The following is a 24,796-nucleotide window of genomic DNA, read 5'->3' on the forward strand; positions in this document are numbered from 1 at the left end:
ACAAGAGCTAATTAAAAACCTTTAAGAATAATCTTAACTACAAGAAACGTTTCCATAAAAGGGGGAAAAAAAAAAATCTCTTGTGAAGAGTTAACAATGTCTTTTTCATCATCAAACCTACATAATACAAATATTATTACATGCCAATAATGGACGCCCTTAAGGAGAATAGATGAAGTGTGATGGGATTTTGTTTACTCACCTCAATATACAGACTGAATTCCATCTTCTCATTCAGCCCATATTCAGCCTGGATTTGGTGCAACCACTCTCATTTTACAATATAACACTGTATAAATTATTATTTTCATCCTATTTATAGAGAAAATCCCTACTCATAAAGCAGAATCCCACTGTGTTCGGCACTAGACAAACATCAAATTAAAGCTCAGGTTTCTCCAGATAAAAATTCCAGGCTCCTTCACAGCAAGATAAAAGTACCATAAAAATTTTATTAGAGTAAGTCTTCCATGCTGTTATCAACAGGTAACCTGGCATTTGTATAGTGGTCTTTGTTGATTTATAAAGCATTTAAGGAAAATAAGATACAAATTGGTAAAGTGTACAGCAGGAGATGAAGTATTCTTTAATTCTTTTTGCATGAAAAACGTACATTCAAACTGACTTGGTCTTGTTCATCTTGCTTCTTCTAACACTGATTTTCCAGACTAGAAAGTATTTCTTCATTCTAGAAGCAACAGAAATAATTATTTTTACATGTAAATTTTACAGACTGTCACACTTGCTGTCGCAACAGCTCATTAACAGCACTTACGCTGTCGGGAGACAGATGCAGATCTATTTAGCCAATTTCCGCTTTCTAAATCTGCTCCCAAAATGGCCTCCACACTTCTTCATCTATCTTGACAAATGTGTGAAAAGTAAAGCTAAAGCAGAGGCCTGTTGTACCCACAAAAGACAAAGTACACTAAGCAAACATGATTATCGGCTTGTTTGAAACCCAAACATAAGCATACTTAATAGACCATAACTGCATGAGCATTTTTATGCCGAGTAAAAATAGTACCGCCTCTGCCAATAACAAACCAGCAGCTTTAAGCTAACTGTGCCTTATGTTAACTGCACCAAGCCCCAGTCCTGGCCAGTTAGGCTTGTTACCAACTTGTTCCAAGAACTTCCTGTGTAAACTGGACCTTGGTACCAGAAGCTTCTTGCTGGGTTGTAGGTTAAGCACGGGATAATAGTAAAGGCCTTGAAAATATGGCCGCAGGTTGAAAGCAAAGGGTCCCAGAACCCATAAGTCACTGATGGTCAGTTACTGGGCAGTGATAAAACACAACCCCCAAAGCTGGGTAAACATTACTTTTGCTTTACGAAAAGAAACAGCAGCTAACTACGGAAAATCAGTAAAGAAAAAAAAACAAAACAAAAAACCCAGCCAAGCTACAGGATAGTGCACCTGCAGCAGCCTGGGAAAGTACTCATTAAGCTTTTGCAAAACCTAGCCCAGAGGCAGAGGCCAATTGTCTAGAAACAATTTAAACACTGTACATTTATAAATGGGTAGGATCCCCAGTGTGGCTGGGCGGGGAGGAGAGATGCAACATGTTCATTAACATTTCAGCTTCCCTCGGTAGACAGGTTTTGTGTCTTATCTCCTCAACCCCTGTGACCAAGGCGATCAAGAACTGTGCTAATCACACCACATCAGCTCAGCGGTACTTCATACTCACAGAGATTGTGCAGGATTAACTGACTATGGAGTGATGATGACTGATAATGGATATGAACTAAGCATTAACATAAAGTGCATAGTTAAAGAATGTCAGTTTAGTAAAATTTTGTTTAGAAGTTTAAAATTCGCTTATCTGTCTTCTAAACGTTCCCATCACAGCAATCTTTAATTCTCTAATTGACACATATACACACATATTCAGTAACAACAAATGTTATCAGAATTTTGTGGAGCAATGTCATGAAATAAAATCATGATTACTTTGGTTAATTTTTATATTTGCAATGTGGCACTGGCAAACGTAAAATGCAACTTCAAAAACATGTGAAATTTGTGATGCCATCATTGTGATGACTGATGAACGCAGAAAAAACTTGCATGCATAAATCCAACATGAGACACAGGGTCAAGTATCAAAACTGAATCACTTCCAGCAATATTCTCTAGATGAAAGTAAAAAATAAAGCAGAAACAAGTACTTCCCACTAAAAAGTAACAAAAGTAAAATATTGAGACAGATGTGTAGGAGGTGGATGTTTAATATTAGTCTAAGCAACAGGTTAAAATTCAGCTATCATGTTTTTATTGATGTTTCCAAAACAGCCAGCCACTAAATATTTTCTTCTATTTTACACCACATAATTTTCTTGAATGCATTCTGTATAAGGTGAACAGAATTAGCTATTTTGATACATTCTATGTAATGTGGAAGAGAACAAATGGAAGAATTAACTTGCCTCCTCAAATTTAGTGCACAGGAAGATATTACTAGAGATATTCTTACTTTTTCTAAGGTTAAATAAATAAACAAGAAGAACCAAAAAACAGCAAAAGAGAAAAGAGGATGTTTGGTTTCGTTAATGATTTAGACGTAAGAACTGAAAAGATTTTGAGTAGTCTTTAGACATTGTAATTCCTGAATATGCGTATGCAGGAATTAACACAATATTAAGTTGGCATTTTATCATACAAAGATATTGAAAAGTATTACTGTAATTGGTTAACTTAAATTAATTTTTTTTTCATTTCCTTACCTGAAATTGGAAAATAAATTCAAATTGAGTAACCTATAATACAGCTGTCTTTCATGCAGCCATTGTGGTACTGGTGTTATTTCTGTTTCTCCAAATTTATGGCCTGCAGAAAACTAGCGAAAAAAATATGAAAAAAGATACAACTCATTTTCAACAAGAATTTGACAAGCGTTACTGAATCTTCATCATCAAAGACAAAAAGCATGAATACTGATGACCTCAGCAGTGGCAAAATTCACCACATTTTATTTTGTCTACCAATGTAGTTTTTGTTTAATTTTGAACAAGCTTACAGGTACTACGTGTCTTTATAATTTACATATTAAGATGTTTCTATCATTCAAATATGTCACTATGGCACATACATGCTATTCAGGAAAGTATTCAAGCAGATGTCAGAGTCTGTCCCTAGTTAGGAAAGCCCCTCAGTACATTTTGAAATTCATTTATTTAGACTTACTGAATACTTTTCTCATATAAAAATGCTTTATCTCACAGAAAGTATGTAAGAAGGAGGAATCTGAATGTACTTATTTACTGTTAGCAAGTAAAACTATGGAATATCAATGTCTTCCCATCATTACATGATGCAACACTGAATAAGAGGAAAAGAGAATTAGACTTGTGGAAAGATTTCCAATACAATGTGGCAGATATATCCCCACAGAGGGTGGTCACCATAAGACCTTCTGGCAGCAAACTCCAAAAACCCTTTTCTTGAACCTCTGCCATAGCTTTCAGGTAGGCAAAGAGCATCTTAGAACCATATCAACAACAAGGTAAGCAAATAGATTTCCATTCTCCAAAGAGAATGTTCACACCTGTGTGAAAGGTTATAAAAATTAGGAACTGTAAATTAGCATAATTCCTTTTCAAATCTGGACTGGAGACTGGCAAGGATACAGTAAAGTGACAATGGGCAGATGTACTTTTGTAGAAATCTTCATTATCTTTCATAGAAGTATAAGAGACAGAAGACTGGCTACTAAGCACTAATTAATAGTTTCGAATGAATCATTCTCTGGTTTAGCCAAAGCAAGTAGTAGATCTTTTATTACAGACGTTTTTGGAACAAATCACTTTGTATTTAAATCAAGATTGTACTTCAAATTTCTGTACTACAGCAAGCATTCTGAAGGCAAAGGAACAAGGTTGCAGCCTTTTTTTCCCAAGCACATTCTCAACATTTATTCTTTTCTTCCAATCTGGTTTTATAAAAGCTTAGTACCTCCACTGGTAGCAAATATATCTTCCTCATCTTAACAATGGTAATTGCATCAGTTCCTAAGCCACGTCTGTAATTTTCTGACATTCAAATCATGTATCTCATACATACAACAAATAGCTTAACTTCAGCATCCAGCAACAATCCAATTATGTAAATTATGCAATTATCACTTCTTCCATGTAAAGTTAGTGTCATACTAGTTTTAAACTTCACTGATGCTGAAGAGAAAAAGGGCTTCAAAGTTGAGGTGTCTTCAAAGACATTTAAGAACTGATGAAACATCATGCAATGTGGTGCTCATATTCTTAACAGGTATTATTTTTAGTGCTTCTTTTAGGCATATCTGTGCTCTTGGTGAGATGGATTAGGTCTCTAATCTGACTGAAAACCTGGCAAGCAGATAAATACACATATAAAGTATTTTCATTCATTTTCAGCTAAATTAGTGAGATGATTCAACATCCTGGCCATGAAATCACCAATGCCAACACAATGGAGAGGGTGGCTTAGAGCCAGTCTCTCAGCAGCCTTACATAGGCTTAAATCAGTCATGAGATCTCATTCTGAGATAGAGAATAAACTTTGGTCTTTTGTTTTTTTAAAAAGATCATGCTGTCAAGACTAAACAAAGACTAATCTATGAGTCACTAAGAAGCCAAGATAAGTCATGAACATTACCAGTTTCCATGCACAACTATCAGCAGAGGGTATGCCCTTGTCTGAAATCAGAACACACAGGATGTGAGTGTATTCCCTGTTGTGCATTACTATGACCAGAAATGCAGATAGTTAGTGGATTACTGGGCGCTAAGTTTTAAGTTACCTATCTTCTGATACACCTAGTCTTGAACTATACCATAGCTCAAGATCTGAACACATGCCTGAGCAAAAGGATGAGCTATGTTCACCTCAGAGCCAACAGAGGACTTGGCTTTAGGAGGGACCAATAAGCTCTTAGGGAAAGGCGGCAACATAATTGCAATGGGAATACAACATGATAATAAATGAAAAGCAAAATGTTCTTTCTGTGGAAATCTCTGGGTTCATGTTGTTCTGTGTGCTGTACAATATGTTCTGTCTGCTGTACCTTAGACACAAATGAAGCTGTAACGGTCCAATATTCTTTGTTTTGCATAGCCGTATTCACAGAGACAGCCTGTAAATCATACGGGTTGTAGGGAGCTTTAAAGTTGTTCCTGTTTCGTTGAAGACAATATATATATTCCCCACTATCTTTTAGCAGTAAAGGTTTCTGTCAAAAGAGGAAATTATTTATATGTAGATATATAATTCATTTTTCATAATTACCAGTTATATATCTATATATTTTACTATGAGAAAATAAAGTATCCAAACATTCTTACAAAAAGCTTAGTAATAACACTGAGTTGACTAGAAAGTTATTCTATTATCATCACATTTTTCTATTCTGTTATTTGCACTCTAAATAATTATTTTTCAGTTCCACCAGCAGCTACTTCAATATTACTATTTCTTGTTGAGAAAAGTCTCATACAACCCTGTTAGTGTTCCAAATTTTTTATCCAAACTTGAAGAAACCTTTTAGTAATTAAATTTCTCCATCTATAAAAAGTGGTAAGCATTGTTAAACTTAAAAAACACATAAAGCTCTTAAGTAGCAAACACCTAACAGTTAAAGACAGTAGGTATTAGTGGTATCTAGTGGTTTTGAAAATGCATCATTATAGCTGGAAGAAATTTTAGTTTTGTGGACAACTGTAATGTTTCTTAAACATTTTGCAGCCATATCTGAAATCAAAAGTCCCAAGGGATAAAATATAACACATATTTTATTTTTATTGTGTGTCCAAAATATTTCACAACATTGTGCACATTGAAAGAAACTTGATTTTTTTTTTTGCTGTATTGCCTGTTTTTTTTGTTCACGAAAAAGCGTGTATGCAAAATTATAATTAAACCAGATATGTGTCTGTCTTTGAATGCACCAAACTAGGAAGAGAACACAGGCGGCATCCCATTTGCCTACATCAAGAGCAGACTGCCCAGTACCACTCACAACAAATACCGGCCTCATACTTGACATGTCTGATCAGGACAGACATCATCACAATTCGACTTAGTGCTAGAATAGCTGAACTATGGGGAGCACTGGCTAAGTACAAAGTTTAAGCGATTGCTATGGACCCAGAGATGGAATAAATAATTTTAGGTACCACTACTCTGACCATCTTCTCCCAGAACTCTGCTAAGGCTCTGACAATTGCAAAGTGTAATTTTGCTTCCACTTCTTATTTTTAAGAATTAGAATTCAATCTTGCTAATTAGATAGAATTCTAATAGTTTATAATCTTTAAACATTTTGTTGATTCTAAGAACAGATCTATCCTTTTTCAGAGGCAAAAACTTTCAGGAAATAAGTATTTCTGGATTTATAACCAACACCATTTCTAGAATGTGTAATTGCACAGGATGTGGACAAGGGAAAGTAAAAATCACCGTAAGTGTAAACTTCTCAAGTCTGGCCACATCAGCCTCTCTAGCTAACCGTTCACATGGTGGTAACTTTGTTTGCCAGCCAAGTTTGCCTCGAAGCCTCAAAATATGCATTATAACATCATCATCAATTGGTTCTGGTACATAGAGAAAAGAAAAAAAAAGTTATTTTTTTTCCCTTGAACATAAAATCTTTAGATTCATTGCACAAGCCAGCCGGACATTCGTTCTTTAGTTTCATTGCATAAGCCTTAACAAGCGTGGAGGATTGGTCTAACGTTATTCAGACCGAGTCGGAAGGCACTGAAAACCTGTGTTAGAAAGTTTTTCTCAATAAAAAAAAAAAAAAAAGCCATCAGATATTCCAAATGTATTTTCCTGCAACTGAAGAACAGTTGTTCAATTTACTTCAAAGTAATTTCAATTTCCAGTGATTCTACACTGATCTTTGGTGTAATTTACACAGCAAAATTCAAAGTGCTCAGTAGAAAAAGTATGATTTACAGGCCAAAAACCTACTCAAATGCTAAAAAGACTGAAAGAATGAGAAAAAGCTTCTGAAGGCAGAGCAAAATCTCAGCTAAACAAAAAGAATGTTGAAAACAAAAGAATTAGAATAATACTTTTCTTTCTAATAGTTAAAAGAAATTCCTTTTTACATGGAAACATACTACCTCTTTAGAAATCAGACCAATCTCGTCCTGTACAGGAGAACAACCCAGTTGAACAAAAAAATTCTGTAACATTATGGAAAACAATTTGAGAAGTCCTGTAAAGCATTAAACATATCTTTTCCCATGTTTTTTAATCCCCATTAAAATGTGCATAGAAAAAAAGTTTGGAAAAAAAAGAAAAAAAAAAATCTATTTGTGGTATCACTCCCTCACAATTTTGAGACTTAATGGAGAAAAAATGATCAAAACTATTTTTCCCAACACTAATCCTGGAGGACAAGTAGGAAAACATGACTACTCTTTACGAATCCTCTAATTAAAAGAAAACTTACTGTAGCTAACTATAAAATATAAACAACATTAAGAATTCAAATGCTGTCTGAAAGTAAATTCTACTCTGAGATCGGGTATAAAAAAATAAACCATCAGAAGGTTAGTAGAGAGGATAAAGTTGTTAGCGTCTGAAATAAAGTTTCAAATGACAGCACGCTCTCATGTGCAGCTGTATCCGCTCTCCCCTACACATGTACTCTTACTCTAAAGGCGGGAAAGGGTTGAGGAAAGACAGTAGCAGTTGAGTATATTCTCCACTATATCAATGTAAATCTGATGTAAATATACAGGCTGTACAGGCACAACTAAGAGCAGTCTTCCCCCTCAATGTTACGACTTACATACCTGTTCTATCATAAGAATAAACTTTTGCTCTCAAAGGCTTTTTAGAAGATCTTTCAACTTCTGATTTCTCACAAGTGTTTTTATGGCAACTTGGTTCCAAAACAGCTGTTTGCATTTCAGTCCTTCTAATATTATCTGCAACCGACCCATTAAAAAGGAAAATGTTAGTCATTTAAAGCAGATCACTATGCACAATCATTTTCTAATTTAAGTTAACCTTCCTAAAAGGTTACATTTCTGCAATGTCTACTTCCCAAAATGTGGGGAAAGAAGCATGTTCAAGACCCATTATACAGCCTTCTCACTTAAAGAAAGTTTGAATAGGTAAATCAGCACAGAAAAGAAGTATGGATACCTGTAACTTTATAAAACCACAATAAACACATACTCTTATGCACTTTAGTTGTTATACTGAATTAAAGTCAGCGTTACACCTCCACTATTCCATGTCTTTTTTTTTTTTTTAAAGATGTGAAGTTTTGTAGGAGTCTTTTCATGTATTCACCACCCACAAAGAAAGTGTCGTTCGCATCCCCTGCAATGCCCAAAGAAGAGCATTCCCTTCTAAAGGTTTCAGAGAGAAGGACAGAGTGTATGTTCATGCTACAGCTGCCCACTGCAATATTAAATCTTACCAAATATTAGAAGCCCAGTAAGTCTGCTATTTTCAGCAGAAAAACACAAAATGAACTATCAGTCCATGCATGAAGTAAAAACTGGAATGCTTGTGACTTACAGTACTCTCTGTTAGAAATGCACTGGAGGACACTGTGTATTTACAACTGTTTCAAAAAGGATTGTTACAATGATGAGGAAAGAAAGTCAGATCTTTTGTTACCCCACTTTCTGTCATTTTAGGTACTCTACCATGTACAGAAAATGAAGGTGGTGTGCCAAAACCATGATGAACACCTTTGCAAGCAGAAGCTGTGGGAAGTGTCTTTTTCAAATTCTCATTCTTTGACATTAAGGACACCGTTCTTGTTCTGCTCCTTTTTAACTCCATTGTCTCATGCTCTGACATGCTGGTAGGCTGACAAACAGATTCTTCTCTTCCCTCCTTATGCATTCTTGAGCATCTAAAATTGAACAACATACTCTTTTATGAAAAAACCTCAAGATTCAGTCACACAGGCAAACTAGAACAATCAACAAAAACACAACTTGTATAATGGTTTGCATTTATGATTAAGATACAGCTGTGCTGTGGCACAGAATATAAAGCTTTATTCATGACAAATAAAATATTCAGTGAGGGTGGGGAAAGGAATCAAAATAAAATTACAGCCCTACCTGTTGTGCTCTGGCACTATAGGCATCAGAAGCAGTATTACATAAAACCTGATCATTGTTTTAATTAGACTCAAAGGTAAGAGAGCTTCAAGATTAAACTAAATTTAAGCTCTGGAAAACACAACTATCAATGCTATAATTTGTTCTCATTCTTAGTAACTCCAACAACATGGTATCTACTATGAAAGCAGAAATAAAGCAATAAATTGTATTTTGTAAATTAAATTCTTTCCTAGAGAAAGCATAAAAATAAGAATCCTGTAATACAGGATTTGTATTACATTGGGGTTTTTTTCAAGTTCATTCTTAGATTTGTAATCCAATCTGAAAATCTCTTAAATAAGTTCAATATGCATGAAAAAGTAATTCAAGGTTAAGCTAGAAAGCTCTGAAAAGTATATGCACTACATTAGCTTGCCTGTATGAAAACAAGAGAAAAATAACTATCAGCAGTTAAAATGCAAAAAGAAAAGGATGCAGGAGAGTCAGCTACACCAGCTTCTTGCACATCTTGTGGGTGACAGCCTCTGCATTCACTAAAGCATACACAGTTTAGATATATTTTTAATCTGTGAAGTTCCAACTAAGTTCACTTGTCAGGACAAAATGAAAAATAAATAAAAACCATGAAGGAAGTAATGATTTCATGCACAGTTTCCTCTCATTTAACCAATTACATCCTCAGTAACAACCAAAAATAAACCACAGGAACAGTGGTGGGAAAATTAATTAAGATAACTGCTTCAACTAACTGTTGGTCCGACTCCGTTGTGGATATGCTGTAAAAAATTCAGGCTATATAATTCAGACTGAAAAGGCTAATTCATAATCTAGATTACATCGAAGTGGCAATGGCATCAAAGAAGAATCACTTAGGGCAGCTGAAATTGTCTAAAACTCATGTGCCAGAACTTTTTGCTTTAGCAGCAGCCCCACACTATATATGCACTTCCCACAAGAGCACGGAAGATCAATGCACAAGTCTTGAAGTTTCTCTTCCAGGAGAGAACTCCATAACACAAACTACTAAAAGGAATGACAGGGTGAGCAGTGTTCATACCAAAAATACATCTCAAAGAAGTTACTTTATTCCATATCTTGTTTCTTCTCCTAGTACTTGTTCACCATAATTTCTTTCTTGTGGTACATGCACACTTAGCTGTGGGTAGCACTTCAGCAGCAGCCTGCTCTTTTGAAGACTGATTTCAGGTCTTCAACAAAAAGAGCAGTTTTGCCCGATATGCCAGCAGTTTTAGCTACCTTAGCATTCTCAGTATGGCTCTTCTAGACATCTTGAACCTCGAAGCTGTCCATGAATATACAATGATTATCTAGATATCAATAAATTTACTGATTATCTGGCAAAGACCACAGTCACTCCCTTGCACATATCTGAGACACATTTGTCACACAGCAGTACATAGATGCAGAAGACAATATGGTCCAGAATAAACAAGTAAATCCTCATCTCCCTCATGAGACTGTCATGTTGGGAGACACCAATGTCCACTCAGATCTGGAATTCTTGGAGGAAGTGTAAATTAGCCAAACTCTGACATGGTCCTATAAATTGCATTCTTTGTACTAGAATAAAGTTTGATTTTTGCATGTTTACCATTCCCTGGGTCACAATTATGCAGCTGTCCTCTGCTAACTGTTAGGGAAAACCACTTTTTTCTTTTTTTTTAAACTAATCTCTTCTCCAGCTAGGACATAGTGCTGCACTGTGCTGGTCTGCTGTCATCTTACCTAGACTGGTAGATCAGTAGAATCTTCCTCAGTAATGGCCCTTGTTCACTATGAATTACGTTTTCCATGTGATAACATGCAATCAAATATGAAAACTTATTCCAAAAGTTAAGAGGTGCAAACTGGTTCCCTGGCTGCAAAGAAGGATTAAGGTGGTTAGCAATTATCTTGTACTTGAGTCTATGAATGGAGACTTGATCTTCCTTAATTCAAAGATGTAGAGACATCCTTTATTTTGGGGGCTAGGAGTTAACTGTTACAGATTCCTTTTGTCACAGTCTCACAGTTAGAGCAGAGATTTCTTAAAGAAGGACTAATCTTAAAAGAGGACTAGACTGTACCGAACTGGATGGTACCGCCAGTGCAGACAGTTCTGTGCTAAGAGGAGTTTTGCCTTCTGAAAAGAGAAGTGCAAGAGCAAAAAAGTGAAACCTCAGGTAGCAAATGGCAACCCCAAATAAGATTCCTCTCTTGACTGAAGAATGATAAAGTCAAATTCAGTATGTGAAAGATGAGAAATCTGTATTAGCAGCCCCTAATACACTAGTAGCAGCACTTACATGCTTTTCTGAAGACAAATGTACAAAGCCAAAAATTTTATCTGGGCAAAATATACAAATACAAAATAAGTTGTACTGTGAGCACTGAAACTAATGAAGATGGGCAGTTTGCTAATCTGTGCTTTAATACTCCTTAATCACTCCCCAGAAATACTTCCATCTTCAATTTCCATGCTTGGATTCCTCCTCTCAGCTTTCTCTCACATCACCTACTAATTAAACCAGACAATTAGCAGCATGTATTGTGGCTGGTGATATAAGCCAGAATGCAGATCCTTACTGGTCAGATACTTTCCAATATCTGGGATAGAGACTATTCTGCCTGGCTCAGGACTGATGAAAACTGAGGTTCCATCACACAAAACCTCATTTTTCACAAACTGAGAAGAAGTTCACATCCTCCAGATGTCTACATCTCTCATATAAGTTTAGATGCAAGAGGTCAATTAGTTCGAAATCCATGGAAGAAGAAACTGATAGACAAACTTCATTTTTTTAAAAAAGGAATTTAGCTCAAAATACCCCAAGTGTGGTTTTAATCCAATCTACAAAATTCAGGAATGGAGGTTTGCCTATAAGAAGGCATTCTTGTCTCTTCAGCCTCAGAAAAATATTTTCCTTCCTCATCACCTGTACAAAAGGGAAGGGAAACCAAAAGATGAACTGTGCCAGAAGACTGGGGATTACGAACTTCTAGAGCTTCCTGCTGCAGCTATCTGTAAAGGATGACAGTATGAGGAGGTTCAAAACAGGAGAAGACAAGTTCATGGTCAACAGGTTCATAAACAGATATATGGCAAAGCTGCAGTCCCAAACAATCATAATCCAGTAATTATGGATGCTAGGGGAATACAAGGGAAATAGACTGCACAAGGCAGTCAGGCAGGCTTGCACGGTCTCCCTAAATAGCCTCTACTCCTGCTAACGTTAGAGACAGAATCCTGGACTTCACTGATCCCACTAGAGCAATTTTTCTGAACCTTCAATTTTTGGCAAATATACATCATCCCTTCACCTTGTCATCGTATTTCAAAGGTTTTTGATACAGTATTTGAGAGCAATATGAACACTCCTTTAGTTTCACTTCAAGACAATAAACATTTAAATCAACTCGGTCATTGTACTCCATCATTAAATTTGAAAAATACTAATACTTGGCTTCCTTTATACAGATGAAAGCAACACAGTACATAGGAGTATATTTGCACAGGTTAATATAGCATATAATTCCCCATTGACTGACTGTATTCTGTTTGCAGTGACTTCACTAGCACTTCTCTAGATTTTCAGTGACATAAATGAGATCAGACTCTATTGCAGTGGGTGAAAATTATAAAGTTTATGCTGGAGCATCAATCCAGGCTTCACAGAATTTGCAGGGAAGCAGTCAAATAATTCAGGAGAAGACATCCATTGCAGTTTCAAATTTCAAGTAGCAGAGAACAAAAAGTTATCATAAAGAAATGTAATTACACATACACATTTCCAAAACACAGGCCTTCCTCTTTTATTGCTGCTTTGTGTTTCCTTTCTGTGCTTGCTCTGTAAACTGCTGTGCGAAGAACAGGGTACTTCTTCTCTACTGAGGATGACTATGAACAAAGGGCAGAGAAACACATTAATTTCAATAACTATTGAGTGAGTGGTCATATATTATAATCTAAAAAAAAAAAATCAAAGAAGGCATTTATTTAACAGCTATGGAAAACATTTTCAAACCAACTGATGGCTTAACTCAGCTTTCATTACAGAATTTTTATGGGTTAAGATATACAGCATTTTATGTGTATGAAAATTTACTTATAAAAAGAATCTTGATAAATGACTTAAAAATAACAGTGCTCAGAGCGCTAAAATTAATGTCTAGTGTTTTCATATGGAATATAAAATTGCTTTCTCCTGTTCCCATCATCGTAAGCCTGAAACAGTTACAAACCTTCAGAAAAAAAAATTCTAAATTTAGAACAAGTCATTGTTTTTCAGGACACTTAAGCCAAACACTAACTAAATGAAAATACTTCTATTCATCATGTAAATTAGATTAATTTACATGGTTTTATAGAGAGAGTAAGGGATTCACATATATAAAATGTAGAGGTCTGATTTTGGTTATTCAAATTAGCATCATAAAATAGAATTTTGGTACTTTATATGAATGACAAGATCCAACAGTTTACACTGGAAAAGAAAAAGCTAAGATAATGTAAAATAGAATATAATGCCTCTGTTTCATTTCGAGAGCTACAGTTTACTGCTGTGAGATGATATTTTAAATGATGAAGACTAACTCATACTGTAGCATGTTTGGCAAGAGCAATTAAGTAATGTAAGGCCCTGCATTGCACTCTGCTTTGGAGAGACAGAGGGTAGTAGGCTAGGAACAAATTAAGAAGATTTCACCAACAATGGCAGGACTGTAGTGGGGTTTTAAGCAAAAACATTTTTCTTTCAAATTCCCATATTTTGTTAGTATCAAACACTTCCTCCAGGAAAACGCTTCAAGACAAATGGCAGCCTCTGAAGCTTTCCTTGCAACGTTCCTAGGAGAAAGACTCACTCCCATGATGGCACAGGCATTAAACACATAATCAACACGTATTCTTACAACATTTTCCCAGACAAAAGCCAGATTTAAAAGAGAGGGGAAAAAAAGCTGTATCTAAAAATACTGTAAATATAGGATTATCCTACATATGTCAAGGTTATCCATACAAAGGATGCCTGCCTACTCATTAGGTTAACGTCACTTTTTTCAGTCTTACAAAAGATCCCAATATCCCCAAAGCTGCACTGGCAAACAAAATCAGTTGCGCAAAAATTAATTCAATATTAACACTGTTGCAAACTCCCAGAGAGTCTCTACAAGCCCCTATATTCTACTACAAGTCTGTTCATATTTCGTTTTTGGACCCCTCTTAAGACACCTCCAACAGCTCAGCAACACTAAAGAGCCACAGCTGCCCAGGCCCAGAGTTCAGTCCAGAAGCGCACGTGCAACAGTGCTGGCTTCAAGTTATGAGTGCACAAGCTAACCCTGACTCCAGGATTAGCAGCAACTCACCAGAATTTTTAAAGATCTAATTTTGGGCTTTTGGGCACCCAGATTTAGAAAGGATTCAGGAACATACATGCTTTTGTATTTAACTCTAGCTTAAGACTATGTAATTGTAATAGTTAACTCTAAGTCAGACTTTTAGTATAATGGCACTATAGCTAGGAGGATATTAACTGCAATTAAAATATTAACGCATAGTCAAGTTTAAAAACATGCACATTCTCACCAGTTCACTGTTGTCTTTTTCACTGCTGTCAGCTGGTTCACACACAGCATACCTGCCTTTTACCATAAGCAGTACCTCTGCCCTCTCTGGTTCAAACCGGAGACGAGATACTAATTTTTCTTTCAGCATTTTGTTTCGCTCATCCATCTGGGGTAGGTATTCTTCATCCTAAAAGTAAGAAAACATTTATTGAATTAAATTTGCAGCAATGACTGTCTCCCCACTATGCCCTCAGCGTGAACTTTATACTCGACAAGATCTTCATGGCTTATTAGAAATCAAGTGGTGTTTGGATATTTGCTATTTGCTTCTGCAGCGTTGGAACTGAAAGTTCTCACAGTTGACAAATTAAAACCAGTTAATTGTACACTAAGTGGCAAATTAAACATTTATTTGCTTTGAAAAATGAATAATGTAGAACTATAAAACACATTTACTGCATTAATGATAATTTAGATAAAAGAGTAATGTACATTTTTACAAGGACCTCTACAAGAAAAAAAAAGAATTCCTGAATTTTTTAAGCGTCACATACTATATACAGTATATATGGAAAGTCTAACAGAGTCTGAAAAGATATTTTGAAGATTTTTTAAAATCCTGAATCCAGCCCAAAATAGTAATCTAAAAAATCCAGTTCAAAAAGACCATTGTACTTTCTAACCAGGAAGCTATTAATGCAAATTTGAAAAAGCATTCAAAACCAAGACAGAGCAGAAGTCTTCATTCCTGACTTGTAAGTCTCTCTCAGATATCGTATATAGCTTAGTTTCCCAGTTAGGTCCCCCTTCTCCATTCCCTCACGTGCTTCAGAATCACAGCATCGTTAAAGCCCAGACATGATAATACGTAACATGGTAAAATATTAAGTATTATAAACTCTAACTGGTGGCTCTATATACAGAAGCTGATTTGCAACAGTTAATTATGAACTGCAAATATGTATGTATAAAATCTAATTTAGATCCAAACAGATTACTGCAGATCAACATCTGCAAAACTAGGGGTAGGATCTGGCTCAACATATGCTAGCTCACTGTATAAAACCAGCTTGTGCTGTATTCACCACTTGCAAAGCTGCTCTGTGCTGACATTTGCTTAAAACGGTCAATGAAAAGCTGTTTCCTCCTTCCACTGATTTGGTCTTCATGGTGGACCAGAGACAGATAGGTAATAGGAGAAAGTAGTCTGACAGGACACGCAGTTCCTTCATTGTCTTTATTTCATATGTTATTAGCTTACAACCCATACCTCACAGAATTAAACGCTCATTTTGCAACAAAAAAGTGACTGATGTCCCAATAGCTGATATTTAGAAACAGATGTTTTATTTGCATTTGCATTGATATAAATATTATGAACCATTTAGGCCAAATACTTAAATTCAAGAAACACCACTGAAATTATGTTCCATATTGCATTTTCAGTGATATAAACAGAGTACACAGAAGCACAAAAGCTGCTTGAGGTGTTAGTTGCTGTTGTACATTACAGAAGAGATAGTGTACGATGTAGATAAAATAGAAAGAGGTAAAGATCTTGCCTTGCTTCACATTTGAATAGCAAGAGGCTTAATCGTTGGCTCCAGCGTCTTTTGTCTGGGGTTTTGAAACTCAGTGTAACAAGTCAATGCAGCAGGCTTGCTCATTCCGGTGGGAGTTCAGGCAACTCAACAGCAGAATACAGTTTTATGAAGCTGTGAGCTTAGCTGATCCCTCGAGCTCAGTTTTCTTCTGTTTCTCTGGGATCCACGATTAGCCCTATGCATCAGGGCTCAGGTCACTCAGTAGATCTTAAAATTAGGAAATGGAAGGAAGCACTTGTCTTATCCCAGTGGCTGAGATCTCTTCTGAAACTGCATAATCTTCTTTAGATCTAGCTGTATCTAGCTGTATCCAGTGGCAGCAGGTCACTGTGCTCATTAGATTAAAGATGAAGTGTGAGATGGTAAAGCAGACCTTAAATTTCATCATGTGCTGAAGAAGTTTGCTGAATCCTGATCTAATATTAATGTGGAAGTTTAGTCTATTTCTGAACATCTGGTAACATTACTTTTTTGACAACATAAAAGCTTTCTGTGGTGAGAAGTGGCACTTTCCCCCTTCTTGTAGTATTACTTTATAAACTAAGTTTCTAACAGCCTAAAAAAGTTTCAGCAGGGAAGTGCTGTGAGAATTAGTTGCTGAGGCGGCTGCAAGCAAATGGTGACAGTAATTCCTTCAAACCACTCCTACTACATCTGGGACATCCCTTCATACCCCAAGAATACGAAGTGATGCTGTTTCCTTACCATTTCTTACCACTCAAGCAGTAGTGTTTTTTCCACAATTCCCACAATCAATACACTTTCAGACACCACTTGCATGTTCCTCAGTCTATTTAGTGTAGAACAGGTGGTTCAAACCAATGCAACAACTAACTGCACCAGAACTGATCAGGGCAGTTCACAGGCAAAGCTACCTCAACTGTGGAAGCGGTAAGCTCTAACTGGGTAGTAATAAACTCTTTACCCATAACAGCTAGGTCCAAAAAGACTGCATTCATGCCTCAAGGTGGCATATATACTATTAATGCTATATAGGCAAAACATTTTTTGATGCAGAAGCAGCTATACTAGCAATAGCCATGCAGAAGTAATTAATAACTATAACAGAAATATCTCACATCTTTTCTAAGAATCTACTGTTACAGGTCTGGATAGACCTCCTTCCAGCTACACCCCTAAGCTCCTCCTGTAAAAGCTTGAGGTGTAACATCATTGGGGAGGGGATGACTATGGTCCACTCATTTCATTAACTTCTAGAGCATAGCAAGATGGCGGACCTAAAAAGGAAGGAAAACTGAAGAAGACTGAAGACACCATCCATTTTTCTTGAACAGAAACAGAAATTAAGACTGCCTTTTGTTTTGGCAGAAGGATCAAAAATTATTAGTCAAAGTATAAAAACTAATCAATAATTTATTAAGGACTCAGCTGCTCAGGTAATATAAGGATTTGAAACCCAGCTGATGGTCAGTCGAAATACTTGATTTTTCAATTGCCAGCAAAAAATGTTGAGAAACAAATAAAACAGCTGCTTGAAAAACGTATGATTTGTTAGAGTCTCTACCTGTATGGTAGATATCTTAGTATCTACGCATGTAAAAATTTAGGTATGTCTAAATGAAAACCTGCAAATTTGGTGCTGTAATAAAGAGGGACAGGATATGCAAGACACATCAGTGTTATCTTGCAGGACATTTTTTCCTCAGCAGTTGTAAGATGCTTGTTCAACCTGTATCTAATTGTAGCTGAAAACTATTTAATGGCTTCTTACAGCTGACTTATGATGTATTTTCAAGAAACAAAACACAAACCTGTCTTTAACTGCTTGGCTTTTGCTAACAAGGCCCAGTGACACAAGCTCAAAGACAGCCCTCAAGTGTCAGGATATTCATACACAATGCTGCCAACAACCAGCCTTTAGACACTCCTTGAACCAGAAGTTATACAGGTTTAGTAACCCTCAGCTGGTAATTTATTTTATTGCCTGTAATAGCACAAAATCTTACACTCTTCAGGGTCAGTTTTGTTTCCTTACTATCATGAAGAGTTCAGTGGCTTTAACGGGTGCGGTCAACTTATTTCCACCCCCTCATCATACTGGAGACCCCTCTAAATGCAGGAAAGGTGGAAAGTTAACCTAAGCTAAGCCACAGCTAAAGAGAAGCCCTACTTTTCTACTACAGATGATAGCTTTAATATTTCTGCATTTAGGGATTGATCTTTCAAGCTTTCTTTCCACACAAAAAAAGCAGTCAGAGGCCCCCGGCTCCACTCACCATCTCCGCAGCTGCTGACCTGGCCGTTACCTCCAACCGGGAGCTGGTAGGTGGGGTGGGGCAAGGCCCTTGGCCACGAGCGGTGGCCCTTGGGGGCCGTTGGGGGGGACCGTTGGGGGGTGCTGAGGGCTAACAGCTCTCCCTGGCTGGGCTGTGCTGCCCGGCTTTTCTAGCACCACCCTTGGTTTGGCCGGCACTGACCTCTGACCAGAGGGTAGTCATCGCAGCAATACAACCCCACAACTGAGAGGTGAAGTAAGGTTAATTTTTGGTAAAAGCCATTCAGTTTTTGGCGAAAACCGTTCCATGGTAATGCTGAGTAAAGCCAATAGTAAATGAGTTCATTAACCTCTTTCAACAATTTCTGTAGTATGGCTCTGCATCATGGAGAGATGCTTCAAGCTACAGGAAGCTCAAGAAAATATTAATAAAGCAAATACTTAGGTGAAATAATCAGATGTTACTATACCCTCATAAAAGTGGATTTTTTAAAGGTAAAACTATTTAGTGCTTCAGCATCTTGAAATCAGTCTGCTTACAAGTCTTCTTGAGCCCCCAGTGTATGCAGACTATATCCTTCAACTTGTTTTTCATTAATCATAACATTATTTAATAATTAGAAGAAGGAAGTATGCTTTAAGAAATTGAAGGATATTTTATCTGAACTGCCAGACTCTGTTGGAAATCTGAAAAGGACAAAAAAAGTCTGCTCAGAACTAACTTATCCTTGCCTGATTTGACCATACATGGCTTTCCCTAAACATTTAAACGATGACTAATCCTTTATTTGTTAATCTGAAATGCTTATACCCAAATAAAATATGCTTTTTCCAAATACATTAATATGAATAAGTCTGGCTTGGTGAATCAGTAACAAGTGTCATACTAAGGAAATGGAATCTCAAGAAATATAAAAATAATTAAGTACTTGCAGGAAACTCATCTGTTTTTCCACTTATGCACAGGAAATTTACATGCAAAGCTCCTATTGAAACTACTTGTAGTTAACATTGAGCAGTTATAAGAATACAGAAAATTGGAATGCTGAAAAAAACCCCAGTATTTTCCAGCCACTAAAACATATGGTTTAATTTGTATCTGCAGATTTTTCTGTTTATAAATGTTTGGGGTTTATGAAAGATTTAGAAAGGGTGACTCCTGAGAACTGAGACTTTCAATATTATCCTATTATTCTAGGACAGGTTCAGCTGAAAAATGTTCACTTTTAATCCAAGAATAAAAAATTATTTTCTACGTGCTACTATGATTTTAGATGCAATTAATTTGAGAAGCAGTTCCAATTATGTTTGCTGGTTTAAATAATTGCATGAATCTGGTTAATACTTGAAACCAGAAACATTCTATGTGGCTTTGAAATTAACTTCAAGTGTTTTACCTTTTTTGTTACATATGACTGTTTTGACACATTGTTTTGTAGATTTATGTAGGATGGTTTCTCTTTGTGTGGGATTTTTGTGTCGCCTTTGTGGCGAGATAAATAACATTACTGCAAAATTGATTGAAGGGTAACATGCTCCTAACCAAATAAAGCAAACAAAATTAAAATGAACATATGCTGTCGAATTTAGTTTGCTAAAGCAAGCACTGTATTTCATTAGGGGATATGAAGTAATGTTTCTAAAAGAATTTTGACCCTAAAACATTACAAAACTAATCTGAGGGCATTCAGGAATGGTTGAGGAATGTTAAGAGGAACCATGTTTTTCCAGTCTGGTTCATAAGTTCAAATATATTTAAATAAAAATCTTTAAATCTTTAAATAGTGCATTCACTGTGTATAATAAAAAATTACTAGAACACAACTAATCAGCAAAGCAGCTGTATCCACCTGCATCCTACAGATTTTCACTGATTTTTTTCTATTGTAGTCACATGAAGGAATCTTTGTAACAGATGAAGGACCCACTGTGTTGGGAATCCCACAAATGACATGGATAAACAGCTATGAACTCGTAAGAAACCTCTTTGCAGTTATAAGCCACCTAGTATAGGTACTGATACAGGAAAATTTTTACTCACTGGTATAAAATGAAGACGACAATCAAATGTATTTTTCCAGCAAAACCAGTACCCCCTCCAAAGAAAAACGATATCTCACCTTTTTTGGAGTGATGATGAAGTACCAAACTATGGCTCTAAATACCAAAGACTATGCAAGTGTATGCCTAACTTCTGTGGCCAAAGCATTCTGACACTCATACAGGATCCAGTGGAGAAGAGATGTCTTGAAGAAGCCTTTGTGAGTGGTTTTTGCAGAGATATGGGTAATAACAAGTGTCCACTGATTTTCAAGAAAAAATGGTGGAAGCCAGTGTCTCCCTGCAGCCTCTGAGGCTCTCCTAGCCAAGCCAACTCAAATGCCCCTTGAGTATCCCTTTGCTGCATGGCTGCTTCCATTTACCTTCAAAGCATGCCTAATTGTCACATGCAAAACATAGTTCCATCAGAGCATCATGTTCTCTGGATTTGCTTTTCTTCAAGTGGTTCTTTTCCTATCATGAGTGCAGCCTGGTACTGCACGCTGAATTGCTTTCCTATTATTTACAGTGACACTGATCAGACTGCATTAACTTGACTGCTCCATGGATGTGACATACAGATTGTTCCCCAATGGATTCTCTGTAATACAGCAAAATGAAGTATTTTCTCTTCACAGAAAAGACTTAAGGCACATAGGTGATGGGCTGTTTGGATCTCTCAAGTTTACAGAACAGAATACTCTGCAAATTAAACTTTGTTTTATGAGCTCACTAGAAAAGAAAACAAATACAACAAACAAGGGCTCAATCCGCTTTGCACGTGAATTCACACTTAATTCATGAGCTTCTAACTCACACGTTCTCTAATTCATAACTCACAACTTGTAACTCATAACTTGTAATTCATGCACCTACGAGCAAAATAGTTACCTACCGATGGTGAGAGTGCTCATCCTTCCTCCTCCATCAGAGTGTGGGCGTCCCCTGTATCACACCAGGATGCACAAAGGCCTCTGCAGTCCGGCTGCTGTTGGAGCCGCTTCCAAAACTTTTTGGGTATGTATTTAGCCCTGCTGTTGAGAAAACACATCAGTTTCGAGAGAAGAACAAAAAGGTTAAGGGACAGGATTATATACTTAAACAATATGATATAAAACAAAAGCAATAACAATGTGTTGTAGAGATAAACTTGTGAACAAAACCCTAAACATATTGCATCAGAACCAACAAGACTGCAAATCAGACTGTTCCCTGATAAAAAGCCATTGTTGTCCTTATGAAACATTGGCAGTACTGTTTTGCACTCTTTTGCATATGAACTAAATACTTTTATTATTCCTTTATTAATGCTTTAGTCAAATTTCACTATGTCAGTGTGAAAGGCATTTATGGTTTCTTAGTTTAACAGAAAATGCCCTCAGAATTGGCCTTAACTCTCAACCTTATGGTCAGCTCAGCTGGCAGACAACTTTCTGCTGGGAACTGGAAAGCAGCCTAAACATTATACAGAGGTCAGCAGCAATTACCATTTAATATGGCAGCTCTTATTATAAAAAAAAAAAAAAGAAAAAAAGAAAAAAAGAAAAAAAAAGCCATGTAGACTGGACCCTTGTGATTTTCAAATAAACATCACTTACTGTTATATATTAAATTTTTCCACTTTATGAGAGCTAAGCTTTTGCCCTAAGTTCTACAGGCAGAAACTGATTTTTTTTTAAATAAACTGACAAGGCTGTTCATGACCTTGCCTTCTGCAGGATGTATTTTGTCTTCTCAGTTTCACTGAAGATGTAACAACAAATGCTGATGTGTGTCAGCTCTGCGGACTTAACTGAGACTGAATTTCTAGTGTTCTGCACGGCTAGTCTAGAACCTAAAAAAGGGAAGGCAAAGAAGATCCTTCAAACGGTATTAATGCGAAAGATTAATTTTATCCTCTTTAAAAGCATGGCTTTCACAGCAATCTGCTTGTCAAGCTACTGATGTTAGACTCCACTAAAACTTTCTATGTTCCAATCTTTGAAATAGCCAGAAGGGAGAAGCACGTACTGGCAACAAATATGCAGTCAGGTGTCTGGTTCGGCTCTTGTTATTTTTTTTATTGTTTTTTTTTAGAAAATGAATGTGTTCCATGTAACACTCTGAAATTCTTCACAGAAAAGTATTTTGCCCACATGTTGGCAAAATGTTGTTCCACAGTTTACAATGGCTTCCACTATTCCCTATTATTGAAAAATGTTAAAAGCAGCAAATTTTACTAACTAACCTGAAAGTAGACAGCTTTCATTCCATAAAACTCCAAAAGGTTCTGAAAGAACAAACCTAGAAAAAATATGATCAGAAAAAAAAGGAAAATTTAATAAGTTGTTAGCAAAAGGTTTTATTTTGAGAGGTCAGCATTGTCATTTTCCTATGGATGGTTACGTAGCTATTTGCCTCTATCCTTCAGCAACTCCAGTCAGTCATTAACTGTCAGGAAATGCCCTTTGCCATCTGTCATTACAGGTTATTCATAAACTTGATGGAATGCTGAGGAAGAGTCTGGGCAATCAGATGATTAAATGTCTGGTGCCCTAAATAGAAATGTTAAATAATAATTAAAACTGTCATCCATTAATGCATAAATACAAACATGCACACAGAATTTTTTCTCATTTCCATTACAAGATTACTGAAAAAATATTGAGCTGACAAAGATATATACCACTGATTGATTATTCATCCCCATCAATGTTCTCATTTCTCTGGGCTGGAAGATTCAAGCTGAAAGCGGTATCATGAATAATTTTTATATTAGTAGAGCAAACTGTATATTCACAATACAGTAAAAACATTGCTGCTATTGGTGTAGATCATCCTTAGGAAAAGGGAAGGATCTAAGGGAACATGGAATTGTTTGGTATTAATAATGATGATGATGATGATGCAGGATTATAGTAACTGTAATAAACTGTTTAGAGAGAGATTTTTTCTATTGTGCAACCAGTAAAAATAAAACTGATGAAACTGCACACACAGTTTCAGTAGAATGATTTTAACCCTATATCAAAAGAAACTTTTGAAACTTCCAGTTTTCTTTGGGAATATCACATTAATTTCTACAAGCTAGTCATCGAAACTAGTTCAGCAACTCCTCGCTAAATCTTATATAAACCCACTTTGTAAGCAGGGTATCTGGTTCTTAAAAAAATAAAACAAAGCCTAAGCACTATGTTGTATTTCCATTAACTGTAATCATACCAGGGCATCATCTGTATTCAGTCAGCAGAAGACCATTAGATCACACATTCTTTTGAGTACAACTCCCACTTTGTCTGAAGGAGGGAAGCAGAGAGAGATCAACCACTGCATTGCAGCAGCGTAGCCACCACGAGTTGTGCGTTTTGCGTACCTTTCTGCTGAAGCTGGGGAGCTGCATCCTTTGTGTGTTCGAAACTGCAGCTGAGCTCATTTTAGATACAGAGTGCCCAGTAAGAAATCTCTCTCTCAACGCTAACTACAGTCCATCCTTAGACAGGATCAAAACATCAAACAACAAAATGCTATTCAAATAACAGCTGTACATATGTAACTATTTACAGATAAACAGGAGGAAAGATACAGAAAAAGTAACATTTTTTACAGGCACCCTGAGATGATCTAATTGTGGCCCAGAACAAACAAGGTATCTTGCTTTTATTTATCCACATATTTGCCTCAGCGCTGGTGCCTCTCACCCCCAGTGAGAGGTACCCCTCAGTGTACCTGATGTATAGGAAAGCTCACTGTACAATAACCAGGAGACACAAGAAAATGCTCTTCTGTCTTGCTAGTAGATGATAAACACACACCCCTTACCCCAGAAAGAGACACTCACACACAGATGGCACCAATGGCCTCGTCCTGTTCCCTCTCTGGCTGATCAGGATGAAAGTCCCTTAGTGGAAAACATATACATACACGTACAGCATGGCCCCAGTAGCTGGCCCTTGGATCCTCTCAGCTCCAGTAGCCTCATACACAGACACAGACATGCAAACTGGTCCCAGTCAGCCCCAGACCACATGGTCTCGCTAGTAGCTGACTTGGACCTCCTGGTCCCTCCAGCAGCCACCTTGTGACATGGATCTCTCCAGTATCTGACCCAGACTTACAGCCACCTCGATACTCGGCTCCCAAGCCTCTTATCCTGCTTGCTGCTGGTCCTGCTTGATAGTCACTAGTGATCGCACCCTGACATACGCACCCAGACGATGGGCACGGAACCCATCTCTCTCGTGGGCACAAAGACACATGGGCCCCTGCTGTGACTCATGGTCCCTGTCTC

The 24,796-nt window shown here is 36.8% G+C and overlaps 1 protein-coding gene across 1 annotated transcript; it reads right to left on the bottom strand.

Moving 5' to 3' along the window:
- Positions 1 to 649: 649 nt before the first annotated feature.
- DNAH14 (dynein axonemal heavy chain 14) lies at positions 650 to 24,764 on the bottom strand. The gene is made up of 9 exons (XM_087774337.1): positions 24,716 to 24,764; positions 22,757 to 22,812; positions 14,669 to 14,836; positions 12,867 to 12,979; positions 8,698 to 8,864; positions 7,786 to 7,920; positions 6,437 to 6,570; positions 5,046 to 5,210; positions 650 to 688 (listed from the first exon to the last, which is right to left on the bottom strand). The coding sequence occupies exons 1-9, from the start codon at positions 24,762 to 24,764 to the stop codon at positions 650 to 652; spliced, it is 1,026 nt and encodes a 341-aa protein (XP_087630463.1).
- Positions 24,765 to 24,796: the final 32 nt, after the last annotated feature.

This window comes from Nipponia nippon, unplaced genomic scaffold (genome assembly GCF_047370975.1).
Source record: "Nipponia nippon isolate SJK-2023a ecotype South Korea unplaced genomic scaffold, ASM4737097v1 scaffold_4, whole genome shotgun sequence".
Classification (NCBI taxonomy): Eukaryota; Metazoa; Chordata; class Aves; order Pelecaniformes; family Threskiornithidae; genus Nipponia; species Nipponia nippon.

What these genes read in the sequence shown, in the direction of transcription:
- DNAH14 (XM_087774337.1), bottom strand. Translation starts at nt 24,764, where the DNA reads ATGTGTCTTTGTGCCCACGAGAGAGATGGGTTCCGTGCCCATCGTCTG. An exon ending in TGAAAGCTGTCTACTTTCAG is followed by an intron (nt 14,837 to 22,756) that starts GTTAGTTAGTAA and finishes TCTTACTTTTAG; the next exon opens with GATGAAGAATACCTACCCCA. An exon ending in TTGAGAAGTTTACACTTACG is followed by an intron (nt 5,211 to 6,436) that starts GTGATTTTTACT and finishes CTCTTTTGACAG; the next exon opens with AAACCTTTACTGCTAAAAGA.